This window comes from Elephas maximus, chromosome 2 (genome assembly GCF_024166365.1).
Source record: "Elephas maximus indicus isolate mEleMax1 chromosome 2, mEleMax1 primary haplotype, whole genome shotgun sequence".
In the NCBI taxonomy this organism is placed as follows: domain Eukaryota; kingdom Metazoa; phylum Chordata; class Mammalia; order Proboscidea; family Elephantidae; genus Elephas; species Elephas maximus.
In genome coordinates, this window is record NC_064820.1 from 126,267,660 (window position 1) to 126,292,355 (window position 24,696).

Sequence of the window (24,696 nt, forward strand, 5' to 3'; positions counted from 1 at the left end):
AAGTAGACAGGTCGTAATAATGAGTGCTTACTACATGCCGGGCACAGTTCTAGGCACTTTAAATTCATTAACTCATTTACCAGAATCCTGCATAGCAGTTTTCGATGTTTAATATTCCCTTCAAATCTGAGTGCCCCTGGCAAACTCTCACCCCATGTCTGCCTATATATTACCTGTGTTCACCCACTGCCTTATATTACCTGTGTTCACCCACTGCATTACCTGAATAAAGTTTTATAGTTTTTATGTGTTTTAGCTTTTTCAGGAAGCCATTAGGTTGGTTTTTCTCATTAAAAACGAAAGGACTCTAGAACAACCAAGTCGCCGTACAATGTAGCTCTCATTAAAAAAGATTTTTTTTAATCAACAGTCTTTTGTCAAAAAAAGAAGAGCCTATTCCTAACTCACAGACTGGAGACAGTGAAATAAACTCCAACTTGTTCATCATTCCTTCCTACGACCTTCTTCTCACCATTTTCATTCTTTACCTCTAGGGCCCAACCAAGTTTTCACAACACACTTCAAGTGTGAGTCATGGTTTTATCCCAAGGATGATTTGATAAATCCTAAGCACACCAGGAAGATTACAATGGGGTTTTGATGTCATCTATATTTATTTACAGATACCAATGATGCCTTGAGCTGCTAAACCCCCATCTCCCATCTGTGTCCATAAACAATTTTAGTGTTGACTAGGACCAACTTTGAAGGTAACATTTTAAGTTACACTATTCTACCCTGCACAAATAGTAAGCAAAACATATTAAAATAGAGGAAGAAGAGTTAAAAAAAAAAATCATTAGAAATAAAGAAGTAACCTTGGAAAAAAAGGCATTATTGCCATGACAAAAAATACAAAGTGATTCATTGGAGGAATTTATCACAAATCAATCAATCAACATGTATTTAATGAGCTCTGATACAGTGCTCCCAACAAGACATAGCCCATCTCTTCTAAGCACCCCTAGCTTCTGGGTGGGAGGGTGGCGAGACTATACAAATCAACTGCATGAGATAAAACAGAAGTCTCTATCTCTCGCTCTTTATCTTTCATACCAAATTCACTTAATATGGCACAGAAGTCAAAAGATAACTGGAGCTAAGGGCTTACAGACCCTGGTTTCACAGAAACTCTGCTGAAGGCGTAGAACAAGCCATCAGATCTCTGGTCAAGTTTGACTTTTTCACTCTGGTCATTCTATCAATGGGGTGTAAAACAGCTTCGAGGTTTATTTCAGTATCTCATAAAGAGATTCAACTTTCAGCATTCAAAACTATCAATTACTAAAAGATAAAGGACTGTGCAATTTCTATTTTTAATTTATCTTACTGGTTTGTGTTGATATATTTACTTCAACTTTTTTCCTTTTTAATATCTAAACAGTAATTTAGGGCATTTCAGACTTACAGATTCGAGGTAGCATTAACATTTTTACCAGAGTAGTCAAGACATGGAGCCCTGGTGGCGCAGTGGTGAAGAGCTCAGCTACTAACAGCAAGGTCTGCAGTTTGAATCCACCAGGAGCTCCTTGGAAACCCTAGGCGGCAGTTCTACTGTCCTACCGGGTCGCTGTAAGTCGGAATTGACTTGACAGCAACGGGTTTGCTTTTTTAGTTTAGTCAAGATACTCAAACTGACCAACTGAGATTTCATTTGTCTTCCTGCATAATTATGCATAAATTTTATAGTGGACATATGCTGTTTTCTTCTGCATAGGAAACAGCAGCCTCCTTCGTTTCCTTTGGGGTTATCACCCTTTTCTGACCCCAACCATATGATTTTTTTGATAGGTTGTCCACCAACCTACAACCCTAAGCATAGATTCCAAATTCTCATATTTAGATTCAAACTTACAGAAAATTACATTTTCCAGTATATGGACTTTTGCTGTATCTTCTACTGTGGGAACAACTAATGTTAATTCTACTTGTCTGGCTTCCAGAGCTTGGTTCAACTCACTGGAATGTCAGTCAGTAGTGGCCCTCAGGTGAAAGAGTTTAGTTAAGGAGCCACTGCTATACTACAGAGAAATCAAGCCAACCAACTACAGTTACAATCAGAGAATTATCTTGAAGTACACAAAGGCAAGGTATTTCATGTTGGAAGTATTTATAAATAAATATGAAGTTTGCTGGTAACAGCATTTAAAATCCAATCTTAGGTGTAGTGCTGTCTATAGGTTACCCTTTGGGTTTAGCAGATAACTAACCTCTTCCCACTCAGGATCAATTTCACAGCTGGTGACAGATCAGAAGTTTGCAGGAGGCCCCAAAATTTGTTTGTAAAAGGAATCTCTAAGCAAGTTTACAGTGACCTTTGTGAGGGCAAAATTGCTAAAAGCAAAACCAAAGGAACTAGCTGTTCTCATCTCTCAGTGAGAAACCTGAAGCGAACACAGGAGCTCTTCTACTCCTTCTATTTGAAGTCAGCATCTGGTTTAAGTCACATATTCCAAGTATAAAAACTGAAGTATAAAATAGGTTAAAAAAAAAATCTGAAACAGCTTTTCTAATAATGACATTTTTCAATGCTTTTGCTTTGAATGTCAAAGCCTTTACATTAGAGATTTCTGCCACCATAAGATTATTTCTATAAACTTTAAGTATATATACGGGTGTGTGTATGTACACTGTACAAGAAAATGAGGTAGTATGATGGCCTACATTAGCATCTATAAAGAGTTACTCTTCAAGGTTCAATACTTGGCTCTCCTGTTCAGAGTTTGATAATGTATTATTCAACTTCTTAGAGGAGTTGGAATCAACTCAATGGCAACAAGTATGTATGTACAAAGGTAAGTAGAAAATAATAGCTTTCTTCACGTGATAGATGAAGAAAACCAAGGCCTGATATGGTAGCACACTAATGGACTACAAAGATGTCCATATCCTAATTCACAGAAGCTGTATGTTTTCTTTATGGTAAAAGGGAATTGAGGTTGTTATTCAACTAACCTTGAAATTGGGAGACTGCCCTGGATTATCCAAGTGGGCCCAACGTAATCACAAGTGTCCTTGTAAGTGGAGGTAGGAGAGGCAGCATCAAAGAGAGATATGAAGATGCTATGCTACTGGCTTTGAAAATGGGAAATGGGGCCACAAGACAAGAAATGGAGGGGGCCTCTAGAAACTGGAAAAGACGGCTTCTAGGAAGCTAGAAGTCCTTGGATGGTGAAAATGGTTAAGTGTTAGGCTTTTAACTGAAAGGTGAGTGGTTGAATCCACCCAGAAGCATCTTGGAAGAAAGGCCTGGCGATCTACTTTCAAAAGGTCACAGCCACTGAAAACCCTAGGAGTGCAGTTCTACTTGGAAACACGTGAGGTCGCCATGAGTCGGAACAGACTCGATGGCAACTGGTTTGATTATCTTGTTTGCTTGTTTCAGATAGCTGGGAAAAGGAAGCCTGAGCCTTCAGAAGGAATGCAACAAAAAAGCCTGTTGCCGTCCTAGGTGATTCCAACTCATGGTGACCCTATAGGACAAAGTAGAACTGCCCCACAGCGTTTCCAAGGAGCAGCTATTGGATTTGAACTGCTGGTATTTCTGGTTAGCAGCCGTAGTTCTGAACCGCTGTCCCACCAGGGCTCCTTGGTGGCAAGAGAGCCTTTTAAAATACCGAACTATGGCTGGTTTCATCAAAATAAACACACATGCAAAAAAAACCCAAAACAAGCCAAACCGGCTGGAGTCAATTCCAACTAATGGCAACCCTGTATGTTACAGGCAGAACTGTTCCATAGGGTTTTCTTGGCTGTAATCTTAATGAAAACAGATCGCCAGACCTCTCTACCACCTGGTGGGATGAACCGGGTAGGTTTGAACTGCCTCCTAGCTAGTGGTGTATATTTGCATGGTCTCATAATTCAACTTCACATCTAGGATGAGTATTCATCTCAATTGGGGTAAAATTTCCAAAACACATTGTTGTTCGTGTGTGCTATTCAGTAGATTCTGACTCACAGCAACCCTCTATGACAGGGCAGAGCTGCCCCATAGGGTTTCCTGGCCTTTAATCTTTATGGGAGCAGATTATCAGGTATCTTCTTCCATGGAGCCAATCTTTTGGTTAGCAGCCAATCACTTAACCATTGTGCCACCAGAGCTTCTTTCCATATACTATACACCCCCCCCCACAAAAAACAAAAACACACAAAACTACTGCTGTCAAGTCGATTCTAAAGGAGAGAAAATAACTGCCTCATAGTGTTTCCAAGCGTGTAATCTTCAGGAAAGCACCTGCCATATCTTTGCTCTGCGTAGCGGCTGGTAGGTTCAAACCGCCAGCCTTTTGGTTGGCAGCCGAGTGCTTAACCACTGTGCCACCAGGGATCCTTTCAATATACTACAGTCTTCACAAATACTGCTATAGTACTAAGCCTAAGGTAATTATTTAAATTCTAACTTCTCTTCAGTTACAGGCTACATAAAATTTGCATAAACATTTTATTCTTCTACAATAATGTATAATTTATTATACTTGCCTGTTACTGATTAAAAATAACAAGAACATTTTTAGTGAAACTAAAAATCTTCTTTCCTATTTGTATATTCCAAGATCATGTAGAATCAGAACACAATCCACACTAACTCTAGACATTTTTGCTGTTTCTAGGTTTATAAACTCCAAAAGTCAGTAAAAACAAAACTTCATGCTGGCTTCACGCTATTGCTGTTCTCCACATGCCTTTATTTTAGCCATTTTACGAATTCACTACCTTATGAAAACATGCAGACTTTCACACCATTTACACAAATGACAGAACTCACAACTGAAGACTATTTTCTAAATAAACAATCTCCCAGTTGTGGTCAGATGACTTGAAACAATAGATCTTTTAAGAAATGTTTCAGGATAAGCTGTGAGTTAATAGGAGCTCACACTGACTTCATGTAACATGCCCTCCTAACTGAGAAACATTTTCTTTAAGAGCATCTACAGTATTATCTCATGGACACAGAAAAATTAAAATTGGGCCTTTTGAGATTTTACACACACAGTATTTGATCACAATGTTGGTTTTTTTTTTTTCTTTCTATTAACAATTTTTTTCCTGAGTTTCTTTTCATTTCCTTTTAGTGGTAATTAACTTTTTATTATAATAAAGATCTGTTTCTGAACTGCAGAGCTCCATGCTCTGACTTGTTCTTGTAGTTGAATGGTCTGCAAAGTGGGATATGTTCATCCCCATTAAAAATCCGTTGCCATCGAGTCAATTCCGACTCACAGTGACCCTATCGGGCAGTATAGAACTGGCCATAGGGTTTCCAAGGAGTGGCTCGTGGATTTGAACTGCTGACCTTTTGGTTAGCAGCCGAGCTCTTAACCACTGCACAGCCAGGGCTCCATGTTCACTCCAGTGCACTCAAAATGATCTGCTGGGGTTTGGGAGGAAACACCAGCACTTCTATTTTTATTTTTCATCTTTTTTATATATTAAGCTTTACCAATATTTAGCATATAGATTGACATTGATGCTTGGTGGATATAGACTGCATTTATTTCTGTTTAAGATTTCCTAGAAACAGAATAAGTAGAAAACACTGAATTGGATTAATGCTTGACCAAACTTGAAATTAAATACAAGAATGAAAGATACTACAGTGTAATGTCCTAATCTGCTTCATTTTAGATAAATGTATCTTTTTCTGTACTCTGAAAGATTTGATCTTAACACAAACAAAATTTTCTGATAAACAAGAGTATGGAAGAGCTGAATTGGGGATTTTATTTTAAAAAATCTCTGATTTACGTAATTCTGAGGTTTACAACGTAATAGTCAAAAAGTCAAGTTATTTTTCACTCTCACTGTATTAAAATGCAAGCAGTGCAAGACAAAATCCTCAAAGAGATGCCATATGTTCCTCTCAGGTTGATAAAAATTTCCAAGTCTGAAAATACCAGGACAAGGATACGCAGCAATAGAATACTCAAACTGCTGGCAGGAATGTAAACTGGTTATACCAAATTAGAAATAATTTACCTTCCATGGTAAAGCTGAATGTCCTTACATTTTAGAGCCAGTATCCTAGGAATACACCCTGGAAAGACTTCATACCCGCTCACCAGACTACACATACATGAATGCACAAAAAGGCATTGTTTGTAACAGTTCCATACTGGTAACAACCCAAATTTCCAAAAAGACTATAACAGAGAAACATAATATAGTCATGCAACAGAATGTTAAACAGAATAAAAATGAAGTTCAGTTACCTGCATCAATATGGATCAATCTTACAAATACAATACTGAATAAACGAAGCAAAACACAAAAATTACATCCAGTAGGACTCCGTTCGCTTAAAGGTAAAACAGACAAACTAAACTATATTAAGAATACTTATACGGGTGGTAAAAAATCATGAACTACCACAGACAAGGGACTGCCGTAACAATCTGGATAGAAGTTCCCTCCAAGTGTTGCAGCAGGGGTGGAACTGGAAAGGACACTGGGGCTTCTGGAGTGCTGGCAATGTCCTATTTCTTAACTTGAATAACAGTTGCTTCATTATTATTTATTAGTAATTATTTACATTTACATGCAAGAAACCCTTTTCAGTTATTCATTTTTTGGTTCAATAATAGCATTGTGTTTATGTTAAATAAGTGTCTTTATCTTTTAGGGATAAGTAATGAAATATTTATGGATAAAACAACAGAATGCCTGGGATTTGGCTTCAAAATAATACGAGAAAGAAAGTGGGTGGACTAAGATAAACCAGACTAGAAAAGAACTGGAAATTACTGAAGAGAGATGGGTACGTGGAATTCATTATACTAGTGTCTACTTTTGAATATGTTTAAAAATATTCAGAATAAAAAGTTAAAACAGCCTTTATGGAAAAACACTAGAGAAGTCCCAAAACATGAAGACATATACCACTTTCATGAATGGGAATACTCATTGTCTACAGGTGTGATAGAAACCCTAGTGGCGTAGTGGTTAAGTGCTATGGCTGCTAACCAAAAGGTCAGCAGTTCAAATCCACCAGGCACTCCTTGGAAACTGTGGGGCAGTTCTACCCTGTCCTGTAGGGTCGCTATGGGTCGGAATCAACTCGATGGCAATGGGTTTAACAGATGTAATGCAATATTATCCAAATCCCAACAGGTCTTCTGGAAAAGCTGACAAAACTAATTCTAAACCTTATACAGAAGACCCAAGGACTAAAACTGACCAAAAAAAAAAAAAAACTGCAAAAGAACAAAGAATAAGGGAACTGCCCTGCGGATAGATATCAGGACAATATAAAGCAAATGAAAGATTCCGTGGAACTGGCATGATGATGGACAGATGATCTAATAGAACCTAAAATGTGACTCATACATATGGAAACCTATATATGAAAGAGGTGTCACTGCATACCAGTGGGAAAAGGAAAGAATATTTAGCAAACGGTTTGGGGACAAGGGGTTCCTCATATGGAAAAAAATATTAGCTCCCTTCTCAAAAATCAATTCCAGGCTTCCATGTGAAGAGCGAAATTATTCCGCTTTTATAAGGAAATGTGGGTGAACATCCTTACGATCATGAGGTAAGAAAATATTCTTGAACAAAACACAAAATAATACACCAAGAAGGTAATGTTTGTTAAATTTGATTACATAAGTATTAGTTACTTCTATTCATCATAAAGACAATACAAAAGGGAGTGAAAGGATAGGCAGCAACCTGGGAGAACACAGTGTAACACAATTGACAGGTGATTTGTAATCAGACATTAAAGGAATGCCTATGAATAAATAAGAAATAGAATAATGGGAAAAAGACATGAATAGGCATGTCTTTCACAGAAAAGGAAACCATATCGTGCAATAAACACAGTAAGAAATGGTTAATATTTTTAGCAATCGGGGGAAAACAAAAACAAATTAAGACCATGAAATCCCATTTTACCTAACAATTGGAAAAAGTCAAACAGTCTGAAAACATCAGGCACTGATGAAGACGTTTTGGAGCTGGAGCTCTCCCACACTGCTGTGGGAGCGATTATCACTTCGCAAAACAATATGGCGGTATCTCAAAAAGCTGATCACGCCCACACCCCAACTCAACTTTTTCACTTCTAGGTATATATCCTGAACTACTAGAACACATGTATATACCAAAAGATAAATACAAGAATGCGCAGCAGAATCTGTAATAGAAAAAAAACTAAAAACCATTAAGAGGACATCTGACTATCAATAGGACATCTGTGGCAGTTTACATTTCTTTATTGGTGTGCATCATTACACATGCTTTATATTTTTGTATTTAACAAATATTACACAGTTTTAAAGGATTTAAATTTTTGTTTTAAATACTAATGAATTATTGCTGCTTCTTTTTGTTGACATCACATTTTAAGTGACAAAGAACTGCAACCACCACATGGTTTGCTAAAAATGGCTTGCTAATCTTGAGGTATACAGTATAAAACTCCAATCTAAACTGAATAACGATCAATTTAAGAAAAGCATTAAAGCAAAATTTCCTCTCTGGTGTGTAAGGAAAGTTATTAAAAAAACAAAAAACTCCAGTTTCTGAGAAGAAATGCTTTTTTGCTACCTTCTAAACTGTATACCCCATCCCCCCACTGAATGCAATGGACATGAACCAGTTTCTGACTAGTTATGGGCACAAAACACCAGTGTTGAAACACCAACGTCTCTGAACTCCACAGTTTTGCCATGAAACTCTCTGGTTTGTCTTCAAGTATACACAGACAAATTCAAACTTTCTCCATTGGTACCCTACAGGAGACGCAGAGGTACAGGAACACCATCCACCACACCCCAAGCCACTGACCACTGAAAATGACACTTGGTGAGGGCGCTGAAAGCAGGGCAGGCAGTTCAAATACATAAAACCACCTTAGAAATTTCTAGACTTAGTAATACAAATACAGTATTTGAATCAGTCCTCTACGATGCCTTTCTAAAAAGTAGGGAGGATATTCCTCATTTCTCAACTCATAAGGATAATTTTATATTTCTATTATGTAAATTTATTTAATCAGAGGTTTTGAGATAGTTAAAAATGATATTTGTAGTTATACAGAATGATTTTGTGTGAAATTAAACCAAGAGCACGTACATTTGTGCTTAAAAAAAAAAAAAAGACAAATAGATGACACTTCTAGCGTAACTCGCACTTCATTTAGGGTAAGGGATGGTGTTCCTAAAAAACGGAAGTTTTAAGGAATCTGTGCCATCTGAGGTCATTACAGTACAGTGCATGAGAAGGTCCACCACACAAGAGCACTGGTTCTTCTGTTTCACATAAACCCTCTGAAACCATGGAATGCCCTCCGCTAGTGTTTCTTCCAGCCACCTTTCAAGGAGTTGTTGGTTCATCCTCTCAGGCTCCTGTAATGGTTTTGATGCTTTTCAGAATGTCTAAGGTCTGTCTACTGATCCCTAAAACACTATCCTCCCCAAACCCACCCCATTTCCTCAACATTTCCCTTGAAGAAGCTTTGAATCCTCTAAAACACCAAGCATGATGTTCTTTGTTTCCTCGTGACAGGTCTAGTACTGTCACCTGCACACACTTCCCCTCAATATTATGAGGTTAAGTGCCCTGGTTGGTGCAAGCGGTTAATGTGTTTGGCTACTAACAAAAGGTTGGAAGTTTGAGTCCACATAGAGGAGCCTTGGAAGAAAAGCTTGGCAATCTACTTCTAAAAAATCAGCCATTAAAAACCCTACTGAGCATAGAAAGGAGAGACTGGAAGGGCTGACTCATTAGGGGGAGAGCAAGTGGGAGTAAGGAGTAAGGTGTATATTAACTTATATGTGACAGACTGACTTGATTTGTAAATGTTCACTTGAAGCTCAATAAAAAAAAAAAAAAAAAAAAACCCTACTGAGCACAGTTCTACTCTGACACACACAGTCACCATGAGGCAGAATCGACTTGACAGCAATTGGAAAAAAACTTATGAGTTAAAACTGTGTATCAGAACAACAACAAAAATGGCAGAAAGAAAAGCCCCTCCAGGAAATAAACAAACTTACAGCAGAACAACTACACACTCAATTTCAGACAGCTGAGGACTAACTGGATGAATATGCAGAATGGAGTAAGGGGCTCACTGGCGTACAGTAACGCTCAAAGCACTGAAAAAAAACGTTCTTCCACTTGGTTTACTGCTATTGCCTCCTGTCTTCTGTACTTCTTTCTACCCTTTCTCCCCTATTACCTATTCGCTACACAATAATTTTTTTTAAAAAAATAAGTCAGATCACATCATTTTGCTCAAAGCCATTCAATGGGTTCCCATTTCACAGAGAATAAAAACCAAAGTCTTTTCAAAGCCTAGAAGGCCACACGTGACCTGGTCCTTGGCTACCTGTCTGGCCTCATTTTCTACCACTTTCCCCATGGCTCATAGCCACATTACCTTCTTTGCTGCTCCTCTCACGTACATGATGCACACTACATTTCAGAGCCTCTATACTCTCTATTCTCTCTGACTAAAGCACCATTCTTTAGGCATTTGTGTGGCTCATTCCCTCATTTCCTTGCTTAAATGTCATTTCATCAGAGAGGCCTTCTCTCAACACCTATTTAAATTAATACCCCATATCTCCAGTACCATTCTCTATCCTCTTATCCTGCTTTTTTCTTCCATATAGCACTTGTCACCTGACATGTTACAGATTTATTTGTTCACTAAATACTTCTTCCACTAGACAGCCACGAGGCCAGAGATGTCTGTTTTGCTCACTAGCATTTCATCAGTACCTGGGGCTCACTGTAGGAATACCAAAGTGTGGTTATATGCACCAGTATATGGTGATTATGCACTTAAATGTCTAACTAAAAAAAAAAAAAAAAATCTCACAGACAAGTAGCATTACAACAAAACAGTGTCGTGTGAAGGAAATATTAAATGGGGGAAGATCTGTAGTCTGAAAGTTGTTTTTTTTTTTTTTTTAAATAAATCAATGTTCATTGTTTTAAAGGATACCTTAGAAGTTCACCAGTACTCTGAAGAACTAAGTAGGTAAAGAGTTCACTAGTCCTATAAACACCTGACACACATTTTTTTTTTTCACCTGGGTTTCAATGTAGCTACCATGGTAATTGTTTTATCTTCAATATAACTACCGTTACAGACTACAGCATTTAAACTACAGTCAATTAAAAAGTTTTGATTACCACGGCTCAAAAATTTGAGACTCTATTATACTGTGTATTGTACTGTGTTAAAATGAAGGAGTAGGAAGAGAAAAATATGAATCTTATGCTACTGGCTCAGAAGAATGCACTATATTTTCTTCCCAATATTGGGTTGCTCCTTTTTCATACATGGAATGTGAAGAACAGGGGGTGGTAAAGAATGAGTGGGAGGGTTGGCTCACAGCACTTTGTTTCAGTAAATACTTTTAGAAAAGAAAAGAAAACTTTGGAGATGACCAAGCAGCTTTCAAATAAGGCAGTCTTGACTAACAGAACTGCAAGGATATGTTTTTATGGAATGTAAGGATACATAAAACTATCAGTGCATCCTTTAAATGTGTTTTCCGGAAGCCAACAAGCAAGCTGTTTTTCCATTACAGTGGCCTCATGGCCCTGTTTAAGTTTTGTGTGATTTTTTTTTTTTTAAGCAAGTCAAAAAGACTAAGAAATTGATGCCTATTTTTTGTATATTTCACATAAATGTGTCATTAAATAGTAATACAATACTGACTTGTTAAATGTTGTATGCAAAAAACTCAAGTAGAAAGTTTTTTGAGTAGGAGAAAGTACATTTCTAGTGTCCCATATTTACAACCCAAGCCTTATGCTTCTTATGCTATTTAAATTCATAATCTAGGCCTTTCTATTTAAGCTATTGGTGAGCATGCCTATACCATATATATGAATAGGATTTGCTCTAAAATACACTGTGAGTACTGGCAATAAATAAATCTGGAAATATGACTTGAGTATTCCATAATCTTTTAAAACATCGTTAAAAATGTAATTCTTGGTAATACAGATTATACATTATTTATACTAATTTAAAGGTATATGATGTCTTAAAGAATACTCACTCAAACACACATACATTGATTTCATGCTTAAATAGGTTACCACCTTTCCCATTAAATGTCAGGATAAGCAAAGAACCATTAATAACACTATTCAACCTTACACTAGGTAAATACAGTAAGATAGCAAAAGTACAAAAGGTTTCAATATCAGAAAAACACTATAAAATTTTCACTATTTGGAGGTATTCAGAAACTATAAAAGTTTGGAGTATATAGCAAGGTATACATAAAGTTTTGTATAACAGACTGACTTGTAAACTTTCCCTTAAAGCACAATAAAAATTTTTAAAAATTTATGAAAGTTTCAACTAAATAACTTAAACTAATCAAAGTGCTCAGTAAGGTGACTGGTTACAAAGTTAACATATAAAAAAAGTTTGTTATATACTAACCAATTAGGAAATGTAACAGAAAAATAGCATTCCAATTAGGATAGCAATAAAAATCCATAAAATATTTAGAATGAAACTAACAAGAAATGTGCAAAACTTTGGTGATAAAATTTTAAAACTTTACTAAAAGAATATGAAAAGATCTGTACAAATGAAGACATACGCCATGTTTCTCAATGAGATTACTCAAAATTGTAAAGCTGTCAATTCTCACCCTAATTATTCTTGAAATTTACTGCCATCCCAAAGTAAACACCTATAGGATTAAAACATGCGTTATGATATATCTCATACAAGGCAAAAGATATACAGAATAACATAACAAGGACCTATCTAACGACAATATTAATTCTCAACACAGTTCAAAAAGAGAGCTATGAAACAGACTCCCCTTATGAAACAGCAAAACATATGCTGTAACTGCAGCAATCAAAACAGTATGGTATAGGCACAGGGTAAACAGGTGTACCAATGGAACAGATTTTAGAAACGGATCCTTAAATATGTGAAAATGTAGTATATAATAAAGGTGACATTTCAAATCACTAATAAAAAGACTGAGTGACCATAAAGTGTCTTCAAACAGCTGATGAGCATGAAAAAACTCCTACCTTACATCACACAAATAGTCAATTTCCATTCCACATGCATCAAAAGAGCTAAATGTGAAAAATAGAATGATAAAAGTAGTGTAAGAAAATAGAATGGTAGGTCTTTAGAATATTGCGGTGGTGAAGATCTCCTTAAGGAAAACTTGTATATGATGAAAGAATTCAGAAAGTTTTAAAAAAACAAGTTGATAAACTGAGATAAACATCTATAACAAAGGGTTATTAGTCATAATATATACACAGAGCTGCAAAATAGACTAACACACAAAAAATGGTGAAACTATCAGCAGGCAAATCAATGAAAAAAGGTACGAGTTTACACTAAATATATAAAAAGATGCTTAACCTCACTACTAATTGAGTACAAATTAAATGATAGTGTGTATATAAATTATGACCATCAACAGAAAAATCAGTTATGGCATATTTAGATCATGAATGCTATGAAGACTTTAGAAATAATGATGCAAATAGATTTACATTTAAGCATGAAATAATGAGACACTGTTAAGTGCAAGTGACAGAAAAATATATATAACATCGAAATTATATACAATACATATGAATTCACTGAGTGATGTCTCTAGGAATATATACCAAATTCTAAATGTGATTTCACCTGGGGAGCAGTGAAACTGCAAGAAGAGGACAAAAAGACGACTTTCATTTTTTCTTTTGTCTATCCTGCATGAATTCTTGTAATAAAAATTCATTCATACATTATGTGTGCAATTACATTTTTAAATTTAAGCCTCATTCTTCCTTTTATGTTATTACAAATATAAACAAAACAGAATAACCATCTACCCATCCCAAGTATCTACATTCTTCAAGATGTTATACTTGATCCTGAGGATACAAAGATAAATACGGTTATAACCCCTAAAGAATTCAAAATATCATGGGAGAAAATGTTGAATAATCAAGTTGTTTACTATTCAAGGGGTCCTATGCTATAATAATAAAATGAACTAAGCTCTACGACGGGGCAGTTCTACTCTGTCCTATAGGGTCTGTGGGAATACAGGTGAAGTATTATCTAAGTCAACGGAAAGTCCAGCAAGATTTTACAGAGGCGACATTTGACCTAGGCATCATAAAAGACAATAGAAATTTGCTGGGTTGGAGGGCAGGACTTTAGTAGAGGTAACATACATGCATAGATTAAGGCACAAAATGGGGTATGTCCCAAGAAGGCGGCAGCCAAGACCACTTACTATCTACACGACCTTGGGCAAAAACCTGAATCTGTTTCAACTAAAAACATGGAGAATGATTTCTTCCTCAGAGAACAGCTGTGAGGAAAATGAGACAATAAGCTGAGAAGGATGTGAGGGCAATCTGGCTGCCAGATCTTCCACCCCATTGGTTTCCAAGGCTGACTTAGCTATTTCTCCTCAGGTTACCATCTCCTTTCCTTTTCACTGTCCAAAAGCTGTCTATTTGGTAGAACGCAACATTGTTAGTCATGTACAGTGGTCTAGCGCAGTTACTGACATACAATATTTACGCAGAAAACGTCAATTTTTTCCTTTTTAACCAGAGGTTCAGAGTTTCACTGGACAATCCGTGACATTTCATAGAACTGTCTGTAATTACTCCCAAAGTCCTAAGTCTCAGATTGAGAAGGAGCAGTATATTTAATAAGCCCTCCACCCCATATGTACACATATTACTTCATACTTACGGGCTGAGGCTGTTCTGCAATACAGCAGTTGAAACACAACCAGAATTCACTCATGCTTATAGTCCCAGGTATAAATGAGCACCAATGAAAACTCCAAATCTCAACTCAGGAAGCGCCACAAAGTACGTTCCTCAATATGATGGATGAATGTCCAATGACGTCAAAATAATAATTTTATTACTTTGCTGTGTTATTGTTCCCGGAAGTCAAGTATCTTATGCAGTCAATTTAATAAAGAAAAACACTGTTCTCCTTTCTGTGCTTCTGGTTCTACACAGACTTGTTTCTGAACCACCAGGAAGGCATAAAAATTGGTGTCTTGACCCAGGACCTATAACTGGTAGTCTAGAAAAAAAGAAAAACAAAAAAAAGTTACTTTACTTATCGTTGGAGGCTTTTATTTCCAAAACCTGGAATAAAATTAAGAGTAAACATTATTCAAAGAAGTAAACACTGGGGGAAAAAAATCAAGATTTTAACAAATGATGTTCATTCAACAAATATTTTTTGATCACCTTGACTGTTATGTGCTAGGGACACAACAGTGAAAGCAGACCATTACCATCACTACCACAGGAAAGAGTATGTGGAGTATATCCCACTCCAGCCAACCAAGCCAAGCCAATCAGTATCCACCTCTTTTCTTCCTGACTACCAAGCTGCCATCCTTAAGGCTGACAAAAGAAAATCATGTTCCACACCTCAAAGAGATGATGGTTCTGAGATAACAATGCCGACAAGCTGAGACAAAAAAGGAAGTCCAGATGATAAGAATTTCTGATCCCAGTCATCCGTAAGGTCCATTTCACCTGTCCACTGGAGGTTTGGTTTTGTGAGTCAATGTTTCTCCCTTTTTGACCTGGAACTACTATGAACTGGGTTTCTATCAACTGCAGCCTAATACAACAGTCAAATGAATACGTCCAGTAGAAAGCTGGGTATATAACCCTAAAGCCTAGGAGAAGCCTTGGAATCGTTAGCAGATTTTAATTGAAGCAATGAATGTTCACTACCGAGGGAAAGCAATTTCATGAGAAGCAAGGACGGCCTAAGAGAGAGAGAGATCTCTGAGACACAGCAACATTTAAATAATGAGTAGAGAAAGAAAAGTCTGTAAAGGAGGTTTGGATATTACCAGAAAGAAAGGGAGAAGGAAAACCAGTTAAATGTGTCAATGAAGCCTGTTTCAATGAGGAAGTGGTCAGCAGTGTTAACTGTCAATGAGACAGCAAAGACTGAGAACTGTTTATTAGATTTTGCAGCAAATAGATACTTGGTGACCTTGGTTACAGCAGTTTTAATGAAATAGTATAGGTAGATTACAGTGAGATAAGGAGTGAAAGGAAAGAAGTAGAGTCAACAAGTATAGACAACGTTTGTAAGATTGGATATAAAGTTAAGAAACATAAGGTGGTAGGGAAAGTGAAGAAAAAACATCCTTGAAATGAAAAGATCAGAGACCAAGGATATATTAATTTGATTATTCAAAGAAATGTAACATTTTTGCCCCAAGTAGTGAAATGAAACATACAAACTATATGTTTATAAATTTTTGAAAGAGGCTTCATACATTTATACCCATTGCCATCAAGCAGATTCCAACTCATAGCAACCCTATAGGGCAGAGTAGATCTGTCCCAAGGGGTTTCCAAGGCTGTAAATCTTTACAGAAGTAGGCTGCCATGTCTTTTTCCACAAGAGCAGCTTGTGGGTTCAAACCATTGACCTTTTGGTTGGCAGCAGAACTCTTAGCCACTGTGCCACCAGGGCTCCTTCATACATTTATAAGCTATGCCAAATGCAAATTAATGATAACCAGATTATAAGATCACAGAACCTGAACATCTTAAGTGGAAGAAAATTTATCCCTTTGGCTTTTAATTATTGTCCGAAACTGTGACTCTAAAAGTAGTAAGATAGGGAAGGCCGTTATTTCTGTATTTGTATAGATGAAGATCTTCGATGAGGGTAAATATATATATATTCAATGTCACAAAATCTGGGTAGCAATAAAGCACAAATTTAGAACTCTGATTCTACCAGATAACAGGTGCTTTAACATACCACAGGAAATAACATGTTAAGACTTAAGCATACATTCAAGGAGGAAGGCTGAAGAAAGAAAATTGACATTCTTGCCACAGTTAAAATTCAGAACCTGGAATATTTATTTTCAAGCAGTCAGGATGAACATTTCCTATCCCACCCAAACTCTAAGCCAAGAAAGTGGCACTCTTTGTCCACTGAATGAGTAAATACTGTGCAGGTTTATAAGTTCAAAAGGAGTACATTTCACTTGTTCCTCCAACTAAACCTCTTAGTAAAAATATGAAAAGAAAGAGTCAAATTCACAGTATCATGAACATTATTTCTGAGTTGCTATTTAACAAGTTTAACTCCACTCTGAATCAAAGGCCTTGGCCATTAAGAAGTCATGTGACAACCAGACGGAATTAATAAGAATGTCAACACAGTGAAAAATGTAATCAATGTCACTGAATAATTTGTGTAGAAATCGTTAAATGGGAACCAATTTGCTGTGTAAACTCTCAGTGGAAACACAGTATTTTTTTTTTTAAAACAGCTATGTGAAACTAAATCTCTTTTACCTGATTCTACAAAAACAAATACGTCCTTGTCTGAAACTGAAAATTCTTTATGCTCATCACTATTGTAGTAGCAAAATCAGATATGGAGCTACTGATGTTTTCAAATCTATTGCTCAGGTATTCATATTTTCTCATTTACTATACAAGTGGGCAATTTGCTTTTTATTTATAAGTCGCCTTTGCCAGAAACCAGAGTCATATACTAACTTTACACTGGGAGGTCTTGTATTTTCTTTTTCTTTTCTTTTAAACTGCTTCCTTCTGTTGAACACTTAAAATTAATAAATGGCTTTCTACTTTACAACCCATAATAATGCTTTATTTTACCATTCCAATATTTTCCCAATTCAACTTTCCTTCTGATTTAGAATGAAGCTATTTCTTATTTTATGAATTTTATGAAGAAGTACTTCCATGTACTACTTTGGGAATGACATTCACAATACTTCCTGTTTCTTAAATGTTTGGTTGAAGGATGACTGCTTAAAGTACAATAATTTGTATAACTATTTTTGGAGGCAAAACAGAAAGGATATACAGCTTTTATTATATATTTCTGAAATGTGTTTTCAAACCAAGCGGGTGTTTGCTACTCGATGGGTTTTTGTTAATATATACACCTTAAAATATTTCAAACATACCTTGGAAGTGATGCCAATACATTTTCTATCTTCTTGCTTTTTCTAAACCAACTCCTTTAATTTTTTTCAAGTGTACATATTTGAAACAGATTTATAAATAAACATCTTTAGAGAAGTACTGAATTCTTCACAAAATATTTCAATGCTGGCACTAATAATAAATACTCATTTCTCAAATTAAAAGTTGCCTAAAACATATCCATTTTAAAAACCTTAGACTTCTTTCGGTTTTAATTTTAAGATAACAAAGGAAGTGTCACTTTTCAGTAACATCAACAACTAAAGTTGGCTTTTATACACAGCTCAGCACATTCCACACATAAATAAGGGGTCAGACCGGTCTACAGCACAAGACAGTATTTCACAGACTCACAAATTCATAGGATTTTAGAAATGCAATAGACCTTAAAGATAACATCATGGGACTTATTTTAAAAATGAGGACACTAAAGCCAAATAGCTTGAAGCGAATTATCTAAGGCCACTTAGCTAGTGACTGGCAGAGCGTCCTTAAATTAAAAGCCCAGTCTCTTATAAATGACATGGGCATGAGAGATAAGTGGAGTGGCATTATCTGAGACGGTTTCTCCAATCACAATATTCACCAACACCAATCAGTTCCCCTCCTTCTCACTTCCTCCACCAAAATTAAATGTTACAGATACAGCTTTCTACCTGTGTGAACAGTTTTGCTACGGATAATTTAAAGAAGTTATGTTCCAAACTCCTACCTACATTAAATAAAGTTGCTTTTAGGTCAACTCCAGAGAAATAATAATAAAGCCTTGATTTGAAAAATAGGACAGTGGGGGAATCTCTTTTGCCAGATAATTACTTTCTAATTTTTTTTTTTTAATCTGAAATACTTGGAAGTCAGTTCAGGTATCGAGCATGCTCAGTTTGTTTAAAACTGAATCAAAATTTAGAATTTAGGCTTTGAAACAAAATATCTATGGTACTGCTAACACTTCACTAACTTTTAGACACATGAGCCTAATAAAGTAACATGTTCTATCACCCTCGGTTTTCTTAACTACAAAGTGGAATACTGCACAGCCAATTTCACAGGCCTGAAATGAGGATTAAATGAGATGGTATACATGAAGGCATGTAACATATTATAAAGAGCTATATTTATTATTTACGTAAGATGCTCTTATGTATTATCAGAATAAAGCGGCAAACAGAGGTAGCAAAAACAGGTAATTTTTGCTCCAAATTTTGGTAATGGCTCACATTTTAAGAAACAATCTAAAAGTCTGCCCAGAAAAAAAAGAATAACTACACTGTGGTATATTCACACAAAAGGATGCTCCACAAAATGAAAATGAATGACACCTTCATGCAATAACATGGATGACCCTCATCAATATGTTGCTAAGGGAAATAAGCAAGACCCAAAGTAATACACATGGAATTATTTCATTTACATGAATTTCAAAAACAAGTTAAACTTACTTATTTTGTTTAGAGATGGATGCATAGGTATTCAAATTAAAGTAAAGCAAGTATATTATTATAAAGTCAGCAGAGTGGTTATCTCTCGGGTTGAGGGTAGGGGCTGTGACTAGGAAGAGATGCGTGGTGGCTTCTGGTATACTGGTAATGTTCTACTTCTTGATTTGGACTACTTGATTTGGCTTACACAGTATTTGCTTTATTATTTGTTAAATAGTATATTTATGAACCTATGCAATTTTCTATACATTTTTAAGTGACAAAATTTTTCATGAAATATAAGGAACAGAAATAAATATGAATAATTAGCAGTTAATCACAGCGAAGAGATCAGAAATGGAAATGTAAAACAAAAAATCAAGTAAAAATGTACAACCTTGCTAGAGACTTTGAAGAATCTGGCAAAATTACTGGCTGGAGAAAGAGTGGGGTCTGAAATTCTATCAGATGCCAAAGAGGTTTTTCCTCAAAATGCAGAATCAATTATCAATAAAGCTGACTTATAGTTGAACCAGCATTAAATCTGTCCCAATGTAGCTAAAACAGGTCTTATGATTTGTCATACAAGATCCTTAAAAAAAAGACACATTAAGAAGAGCTTTCAAACTACGTACTTACTGCAGTTCTACTTTTCTAAGGATAATCAAAAACCAAATAAACCATTGTTTCCCTGAATTCAGTTATAAAAAACACAACAACTGACTGCTCTGACAGGGATCATTAATAGAGGGTCCCGGACAGAGGTGAAGAAAAATAAAGAACAAAATTCTAACTCACAAAAAAGACCAGACTTACTGATCTGACAGAGACTGGCGAAACGCTCAGAGTATGGCCCCTGGACACCCTTTTAACTCAGTACTGAAGTCACTCCTGAGGTTCACCCTTCAGCCAAAGATTAGACAGGCCTATAAAACAAACTAACACACGTAGCTCAACCATGTATACGAGACTAAATGGGAACACCAGTCCAGGAGCAGGACTAGAAGGCAGGAGAGGACAGGAAAGCCAGTAATGGGGAACCCAAACTCAAGAAGGGGAGAGTGTGGACATGTGGTGGGGTTGGCAACTAATGTCACAAAACGATATGTGTATTAACTGTTAATGAGAAACTAATTTGCTCTGTAAACCTTCATCTAAAGCACAATTTAAAAAAACACAAAAGGTGTGTGTGTGCATGCACATTTGCACATGGGTACATATATATATGCACGTAGTTGAACTTTTTCTTTGAAATGACAGGCTATAGTCTTTCCTGTAGTTTCACACAAACGTAATCACACAGTACATAATCTTTTTATGTCTGGTTTCTTCTGTTCTGCATGTTTCTGAGATTCATCCATGTTACCTGTAGTTCATTCCTTTTTACTGCTGAACAGAATTCCATCCTATGGATATACTACAACTTGTTTATCCATTCATCTGTTGGTAAGTATTACTGTTTTTCCAGTTTTTTTTTTTTTTTTTTTACTATTAAGAACAAACGGCTATGATAACGTATATGCAATGCTTTCATTTCTCCTGGGTAAATACCTAGGAATGGAATTGCTGGGTCATATGGTAAGTATGGAAACCCTGGTGGCGTAGTGATTAAGTGCTACGGCTGCTAACCAAAGGGTCGGCAGTTTGAATTCATCAGGCGCTCCTCGGAAACTCTATGGGGCAGTTCTACTCTGTTCTGTAGAGTCACACTATGTGTCAGAATCAACTCGACGGCACTGGGTATGGTAAGTATATTTTAGAAACTGTTTATCAGCTTTCCAAATCAGGTGCACCATTTTGCATTACTCCAGCAATGTACGAAAGTTCCAATTTTTCCACATCCTACCAACACTTTGTACTGTTAGTCTTTTTCATTTTAGTCATTCTAGTGGATATGAAGGTCCCTAGGTGGTTGATGCAAACAGTTTATAATCAACTATTAACCTAAATGTTGGCAGTTCAAACCCACCCAGCATTACCACGAAGAACGTCCTGGCGATCTGCTTCCGAAAAAATCACAGCCAAGAAAACCCTATGGAGCAGTTATACTCTGTAACACATGAGGTCACTCTGAGTCAGAACCGACTTATCGACAACATGTTTGTTTTTTTAAAGTGGATATGACGTAGTATCTCATTGTGGCTTTAATTTGTACTTTTCTTTAACTAATGATATTAAATCTTTTCATGTGCTTGTTGGCCTTTCATACATCTTCTTTTGTTAAATGTGTGTCAAATCTTTGCCCATTTTTAATTGTTTGTCCTATTGAGTTGTTCTTTACATAACCCAGATCAAGTCCTGTGTCTGATATATAGATTGTGAATACTGTCTCCCATTTTTAAAAAATAGTATCTTTTGAAGAGACTGTTCTCATTTTGATGAAGTCTGAATTATCAATTTTATCTTTTATGATTTATGTTCTTTATGTCCTAAGAACTTTTTGCCTATCCCAAAGTCACAAAGATTTTCTCCTATTTCTTCTTCTAAGTTTTAGTTTTTACTTTTATATCTATAATGCATTTTGAGTTAATTTTTTGGCGGTATAAAGTAAAGGTCGGGGTTTTTTTCTTTATATGGATATCCAGCTGTTCAAGCATAACTTGTGGAAGAACAGCCTTTTCCCACTGGACTGATCTGGCACCTTTACCAAAAATCAAATGACTATAAGTTTGGGTCTATTTCTGCGCTGTTTACTATGTTATACTGGTTTATTTGTAGATCCTTACACCAGTACCATACTGTCTTGACTGATGTAGCTTTGTAAGACTTGAAGTCAGGTAGTGTTAAGTCTTCCAACTTTGTTCTTTTTCAATATTGCTTTAGATATTCTAGATCCCTTCCATTTCCATTTCCATATACATTTTAGGATTAGCTCGTCAATTTCCACAAAAAGCCTCTTGGGAATCTGACTGGAATTGTATTTAATCTATAACAATCATAAGGAAGAGGATTATACTTCAGCAATATTCAGTGTTCTAATCCAGGAACAAGGTATAACTTACTGAAAAAATGGGACGAGATGGGATTCCCTCCTTAAAAACACTTCCAGAGCTACTAAAAAACTTGTATTTACAAAATAGTTGATAAAAATATTCCTCTGGATTATACAAGAAGGGAGATACAGAGACCACTGACACGATGTGATATGCAATATTCATCAGTCTTGGCTTCTTTCTCTCCTATTTCATCAGAAGTTGGACTCTCCTTGTTTTTAGTTTTTCCATTTTCATCAGTGTCTTAGTCATCTAGTGCTGCTATAACAGAAATACTACAAGTGGATGGCTTTAACAAAGAGAAGTTTATTTTCTCACAGCAGAATAGGCTAAAAGTGCAAATTTAGGGTGTCGGCTCCAGAGGAAGGCTTTCTCTCTCTGTCGATCTTGTCATCAATCTTCCCCTGGACCAGGAGCTTCCCTATGCAGGAACCCCAGGTCCAAACAATGCAGTCTGCTCCCGAGCCGCAGCTTTCTTGGTATGAAGTCCCCAAACTCTCTGCTTGCTTCCCTTTCATCTCTTGTAAGATAAAAGGTCACACCCCAGGGAAACTCCCTTTACATTGGATCAGGGATGTGATCTCAGTAAGGGTGTTACATTCCACCCTAATCCTCTTTAATATAAAACTACAATCACAAAATAGAGGCTGACCACACAATACTGAGAATCATGGCCTAACCAAGTTGACACATACTTTTGGGGGACACAATTCAATCCATGACGATCAGGTAAATCATCTTTAGTTTCTTGGTTAGTTATTTCAGCCTGTTTTTTTCTTTTGCTCCCTGTAATAGATTGAACTGTGTCCCCAAAAAAGATATGTTAAAATCCTAACACCCTGTACCTATAAATTACCTTGTATGGAAATAGGATCTTTGAAGGTATTCTCCATTAACATGAGGTCATACTGGAGTAGGGTGGGTCCCAATCCTGTATGACTGGTGGTCTTATAGAAGAAGAGACACACAGACACAAAGAGGATGGCTCGCCATATGAAGATACATCTACAAGCCAAGAAACACCAAGAAATGCCTGAGTTTCCAGAAGCTGTAAGAAACAAGGGAAGATCTTCCCTTAGAGGTGACAGAGAGCGTGGCCTGGCTAACACACTGATTTGGATGGACTTCCAGGCGCCAGGACTGTGAGACAGTAAGTTTCTGTTCCTTAAAGCCACCTGCTTTGTGGTACTTTGTTACAGCAGCCCTAGGAGACTAAGACACTTACCCTTTTCCTTTTGTTTGCATTTTTTTGTCTGGATACTTACCTTAAAAAAACAAAAACAAAACTACGTCATATGGTTAGGTTGACTATCCTGCTACAGTTAATCCCTTGATACCATATAATGAGAGTAGCTGAAAGAATCAATTTTTAATTTATTGCTTTCATTTAGGTGTTCGAATAATCTTTCCTGCTGCCTTTTTGGGCTTCGTTTTTGGCTCCCTTTTGTAGTAGCAGGATTAGCTAACATGTCCACCTGGGCTCCTCCTTCACTGCCTCTCCCACTGAACTGACCTTCCTCTTAGGCATCCTGGCATGGGGGGGGCACATGCTGGGTGCTGTGGGCAGAGGACTTTCAGGAAGCTGGGCTGCCTGGCAGCTGCAGCTCCTTCCACCACACAGCAGAGCAGTGGGAGCCCACATTCCCTTTTATCTAGTTTGACAATATAAACTGACTTTCTGTTAATTAGAACGTGGCTCTTTCACAATATCACGTCCCATCCTCTTAGCCTTTTCACCGTCATCCCTAGATAATTATAATTTTTGGTTAAATCAATATTCAATGTTTATATTATTATGATTGCTATTGCCGAAACAAGTAGCATATTAAGATTACCTATCCTTTCTTGAATAATCTTTTGCTTTCCCTAAAGTTAACAGCTGCTGAGCTTTTGTATTTGCTTAGTTTTTCTATGTACCCATATCAAATCTGTAAAACACTGTAATTAGATCTGTAAAACACCTATAATTTCCAAATACCCAAACATATACACAAATGCATTAATTCAAATTTTCTTTTGGCTTCTTCCCAGAACCCCTAACTTCTTGCTTCAGTGTGGACTAGCTGCTCTCCAAGCATGTTCCCTCGGTGCCTACACTGAATGCCCTGTTCCTGAGAATCATGTCTTCCTCTTTTATTTTACCCACTCAGCTTATTTTGTAAAATCACATACTCAGTAGCTTCCTAGAAAACAGTACATGGAAGGAAAGTGTTCTGATTCTGTGCATTTGACATTTGATGGAACATTTGGTTGAATATAGACTAACAAGTTAAAAATATTTCCCTAAGAATTCTAAA

The 24,696-nt window shown here is 36.6% G+C and overlaps 2 protein-coding genes across 3 annotated transcripts in view; both read right to left on the reverse strand.

Annotated features, from left to right (window-relative positions):
* CDC42SE2 (CDC42 small effector 2) overlaps window positions 1-14,939 on the reverse strand; it is a 35,250-nt gene extending 20,311 nt beyond the window's left edge. For both annotated transcript variants that reach the window (XM_049873114.1, XM_049873106.1), the window contains exon 1: window positions 14,720-14,939. In XM_049873114.1, the coding sequence (XP_049729071.1) occupies window positions 14,720-14,773 (54 nt within the window). In that variant the 5' untranslated portion in view covers window positions 14,774-14,939. The remainder of the gene's footprint in view (window positions 1-14,719) is intronic.
* A 15-nt stretch (window positions 14,940-14,954) lies between these two features.
* The window catches only part of LOC126066830 (translation initiation factor IF-2-like), a 69,491-nt gene continuing 59,749 nt past the window's right edge, over window positions 14,955-24,696 (reverse strand). Inside the window, exon 2 of the mRNA XM_049868225.1 lies at window positions 14,955-15,064. Within this exon, the coding sequence (XP_049724182.1) occupies window positions 15,051-15,064 (14 nt within the window). The 3' untranslated portion in view covers window positions 14,955-15,050. The remainder of the gene's footprint in view (window positions 15,065-24,696) is intronic.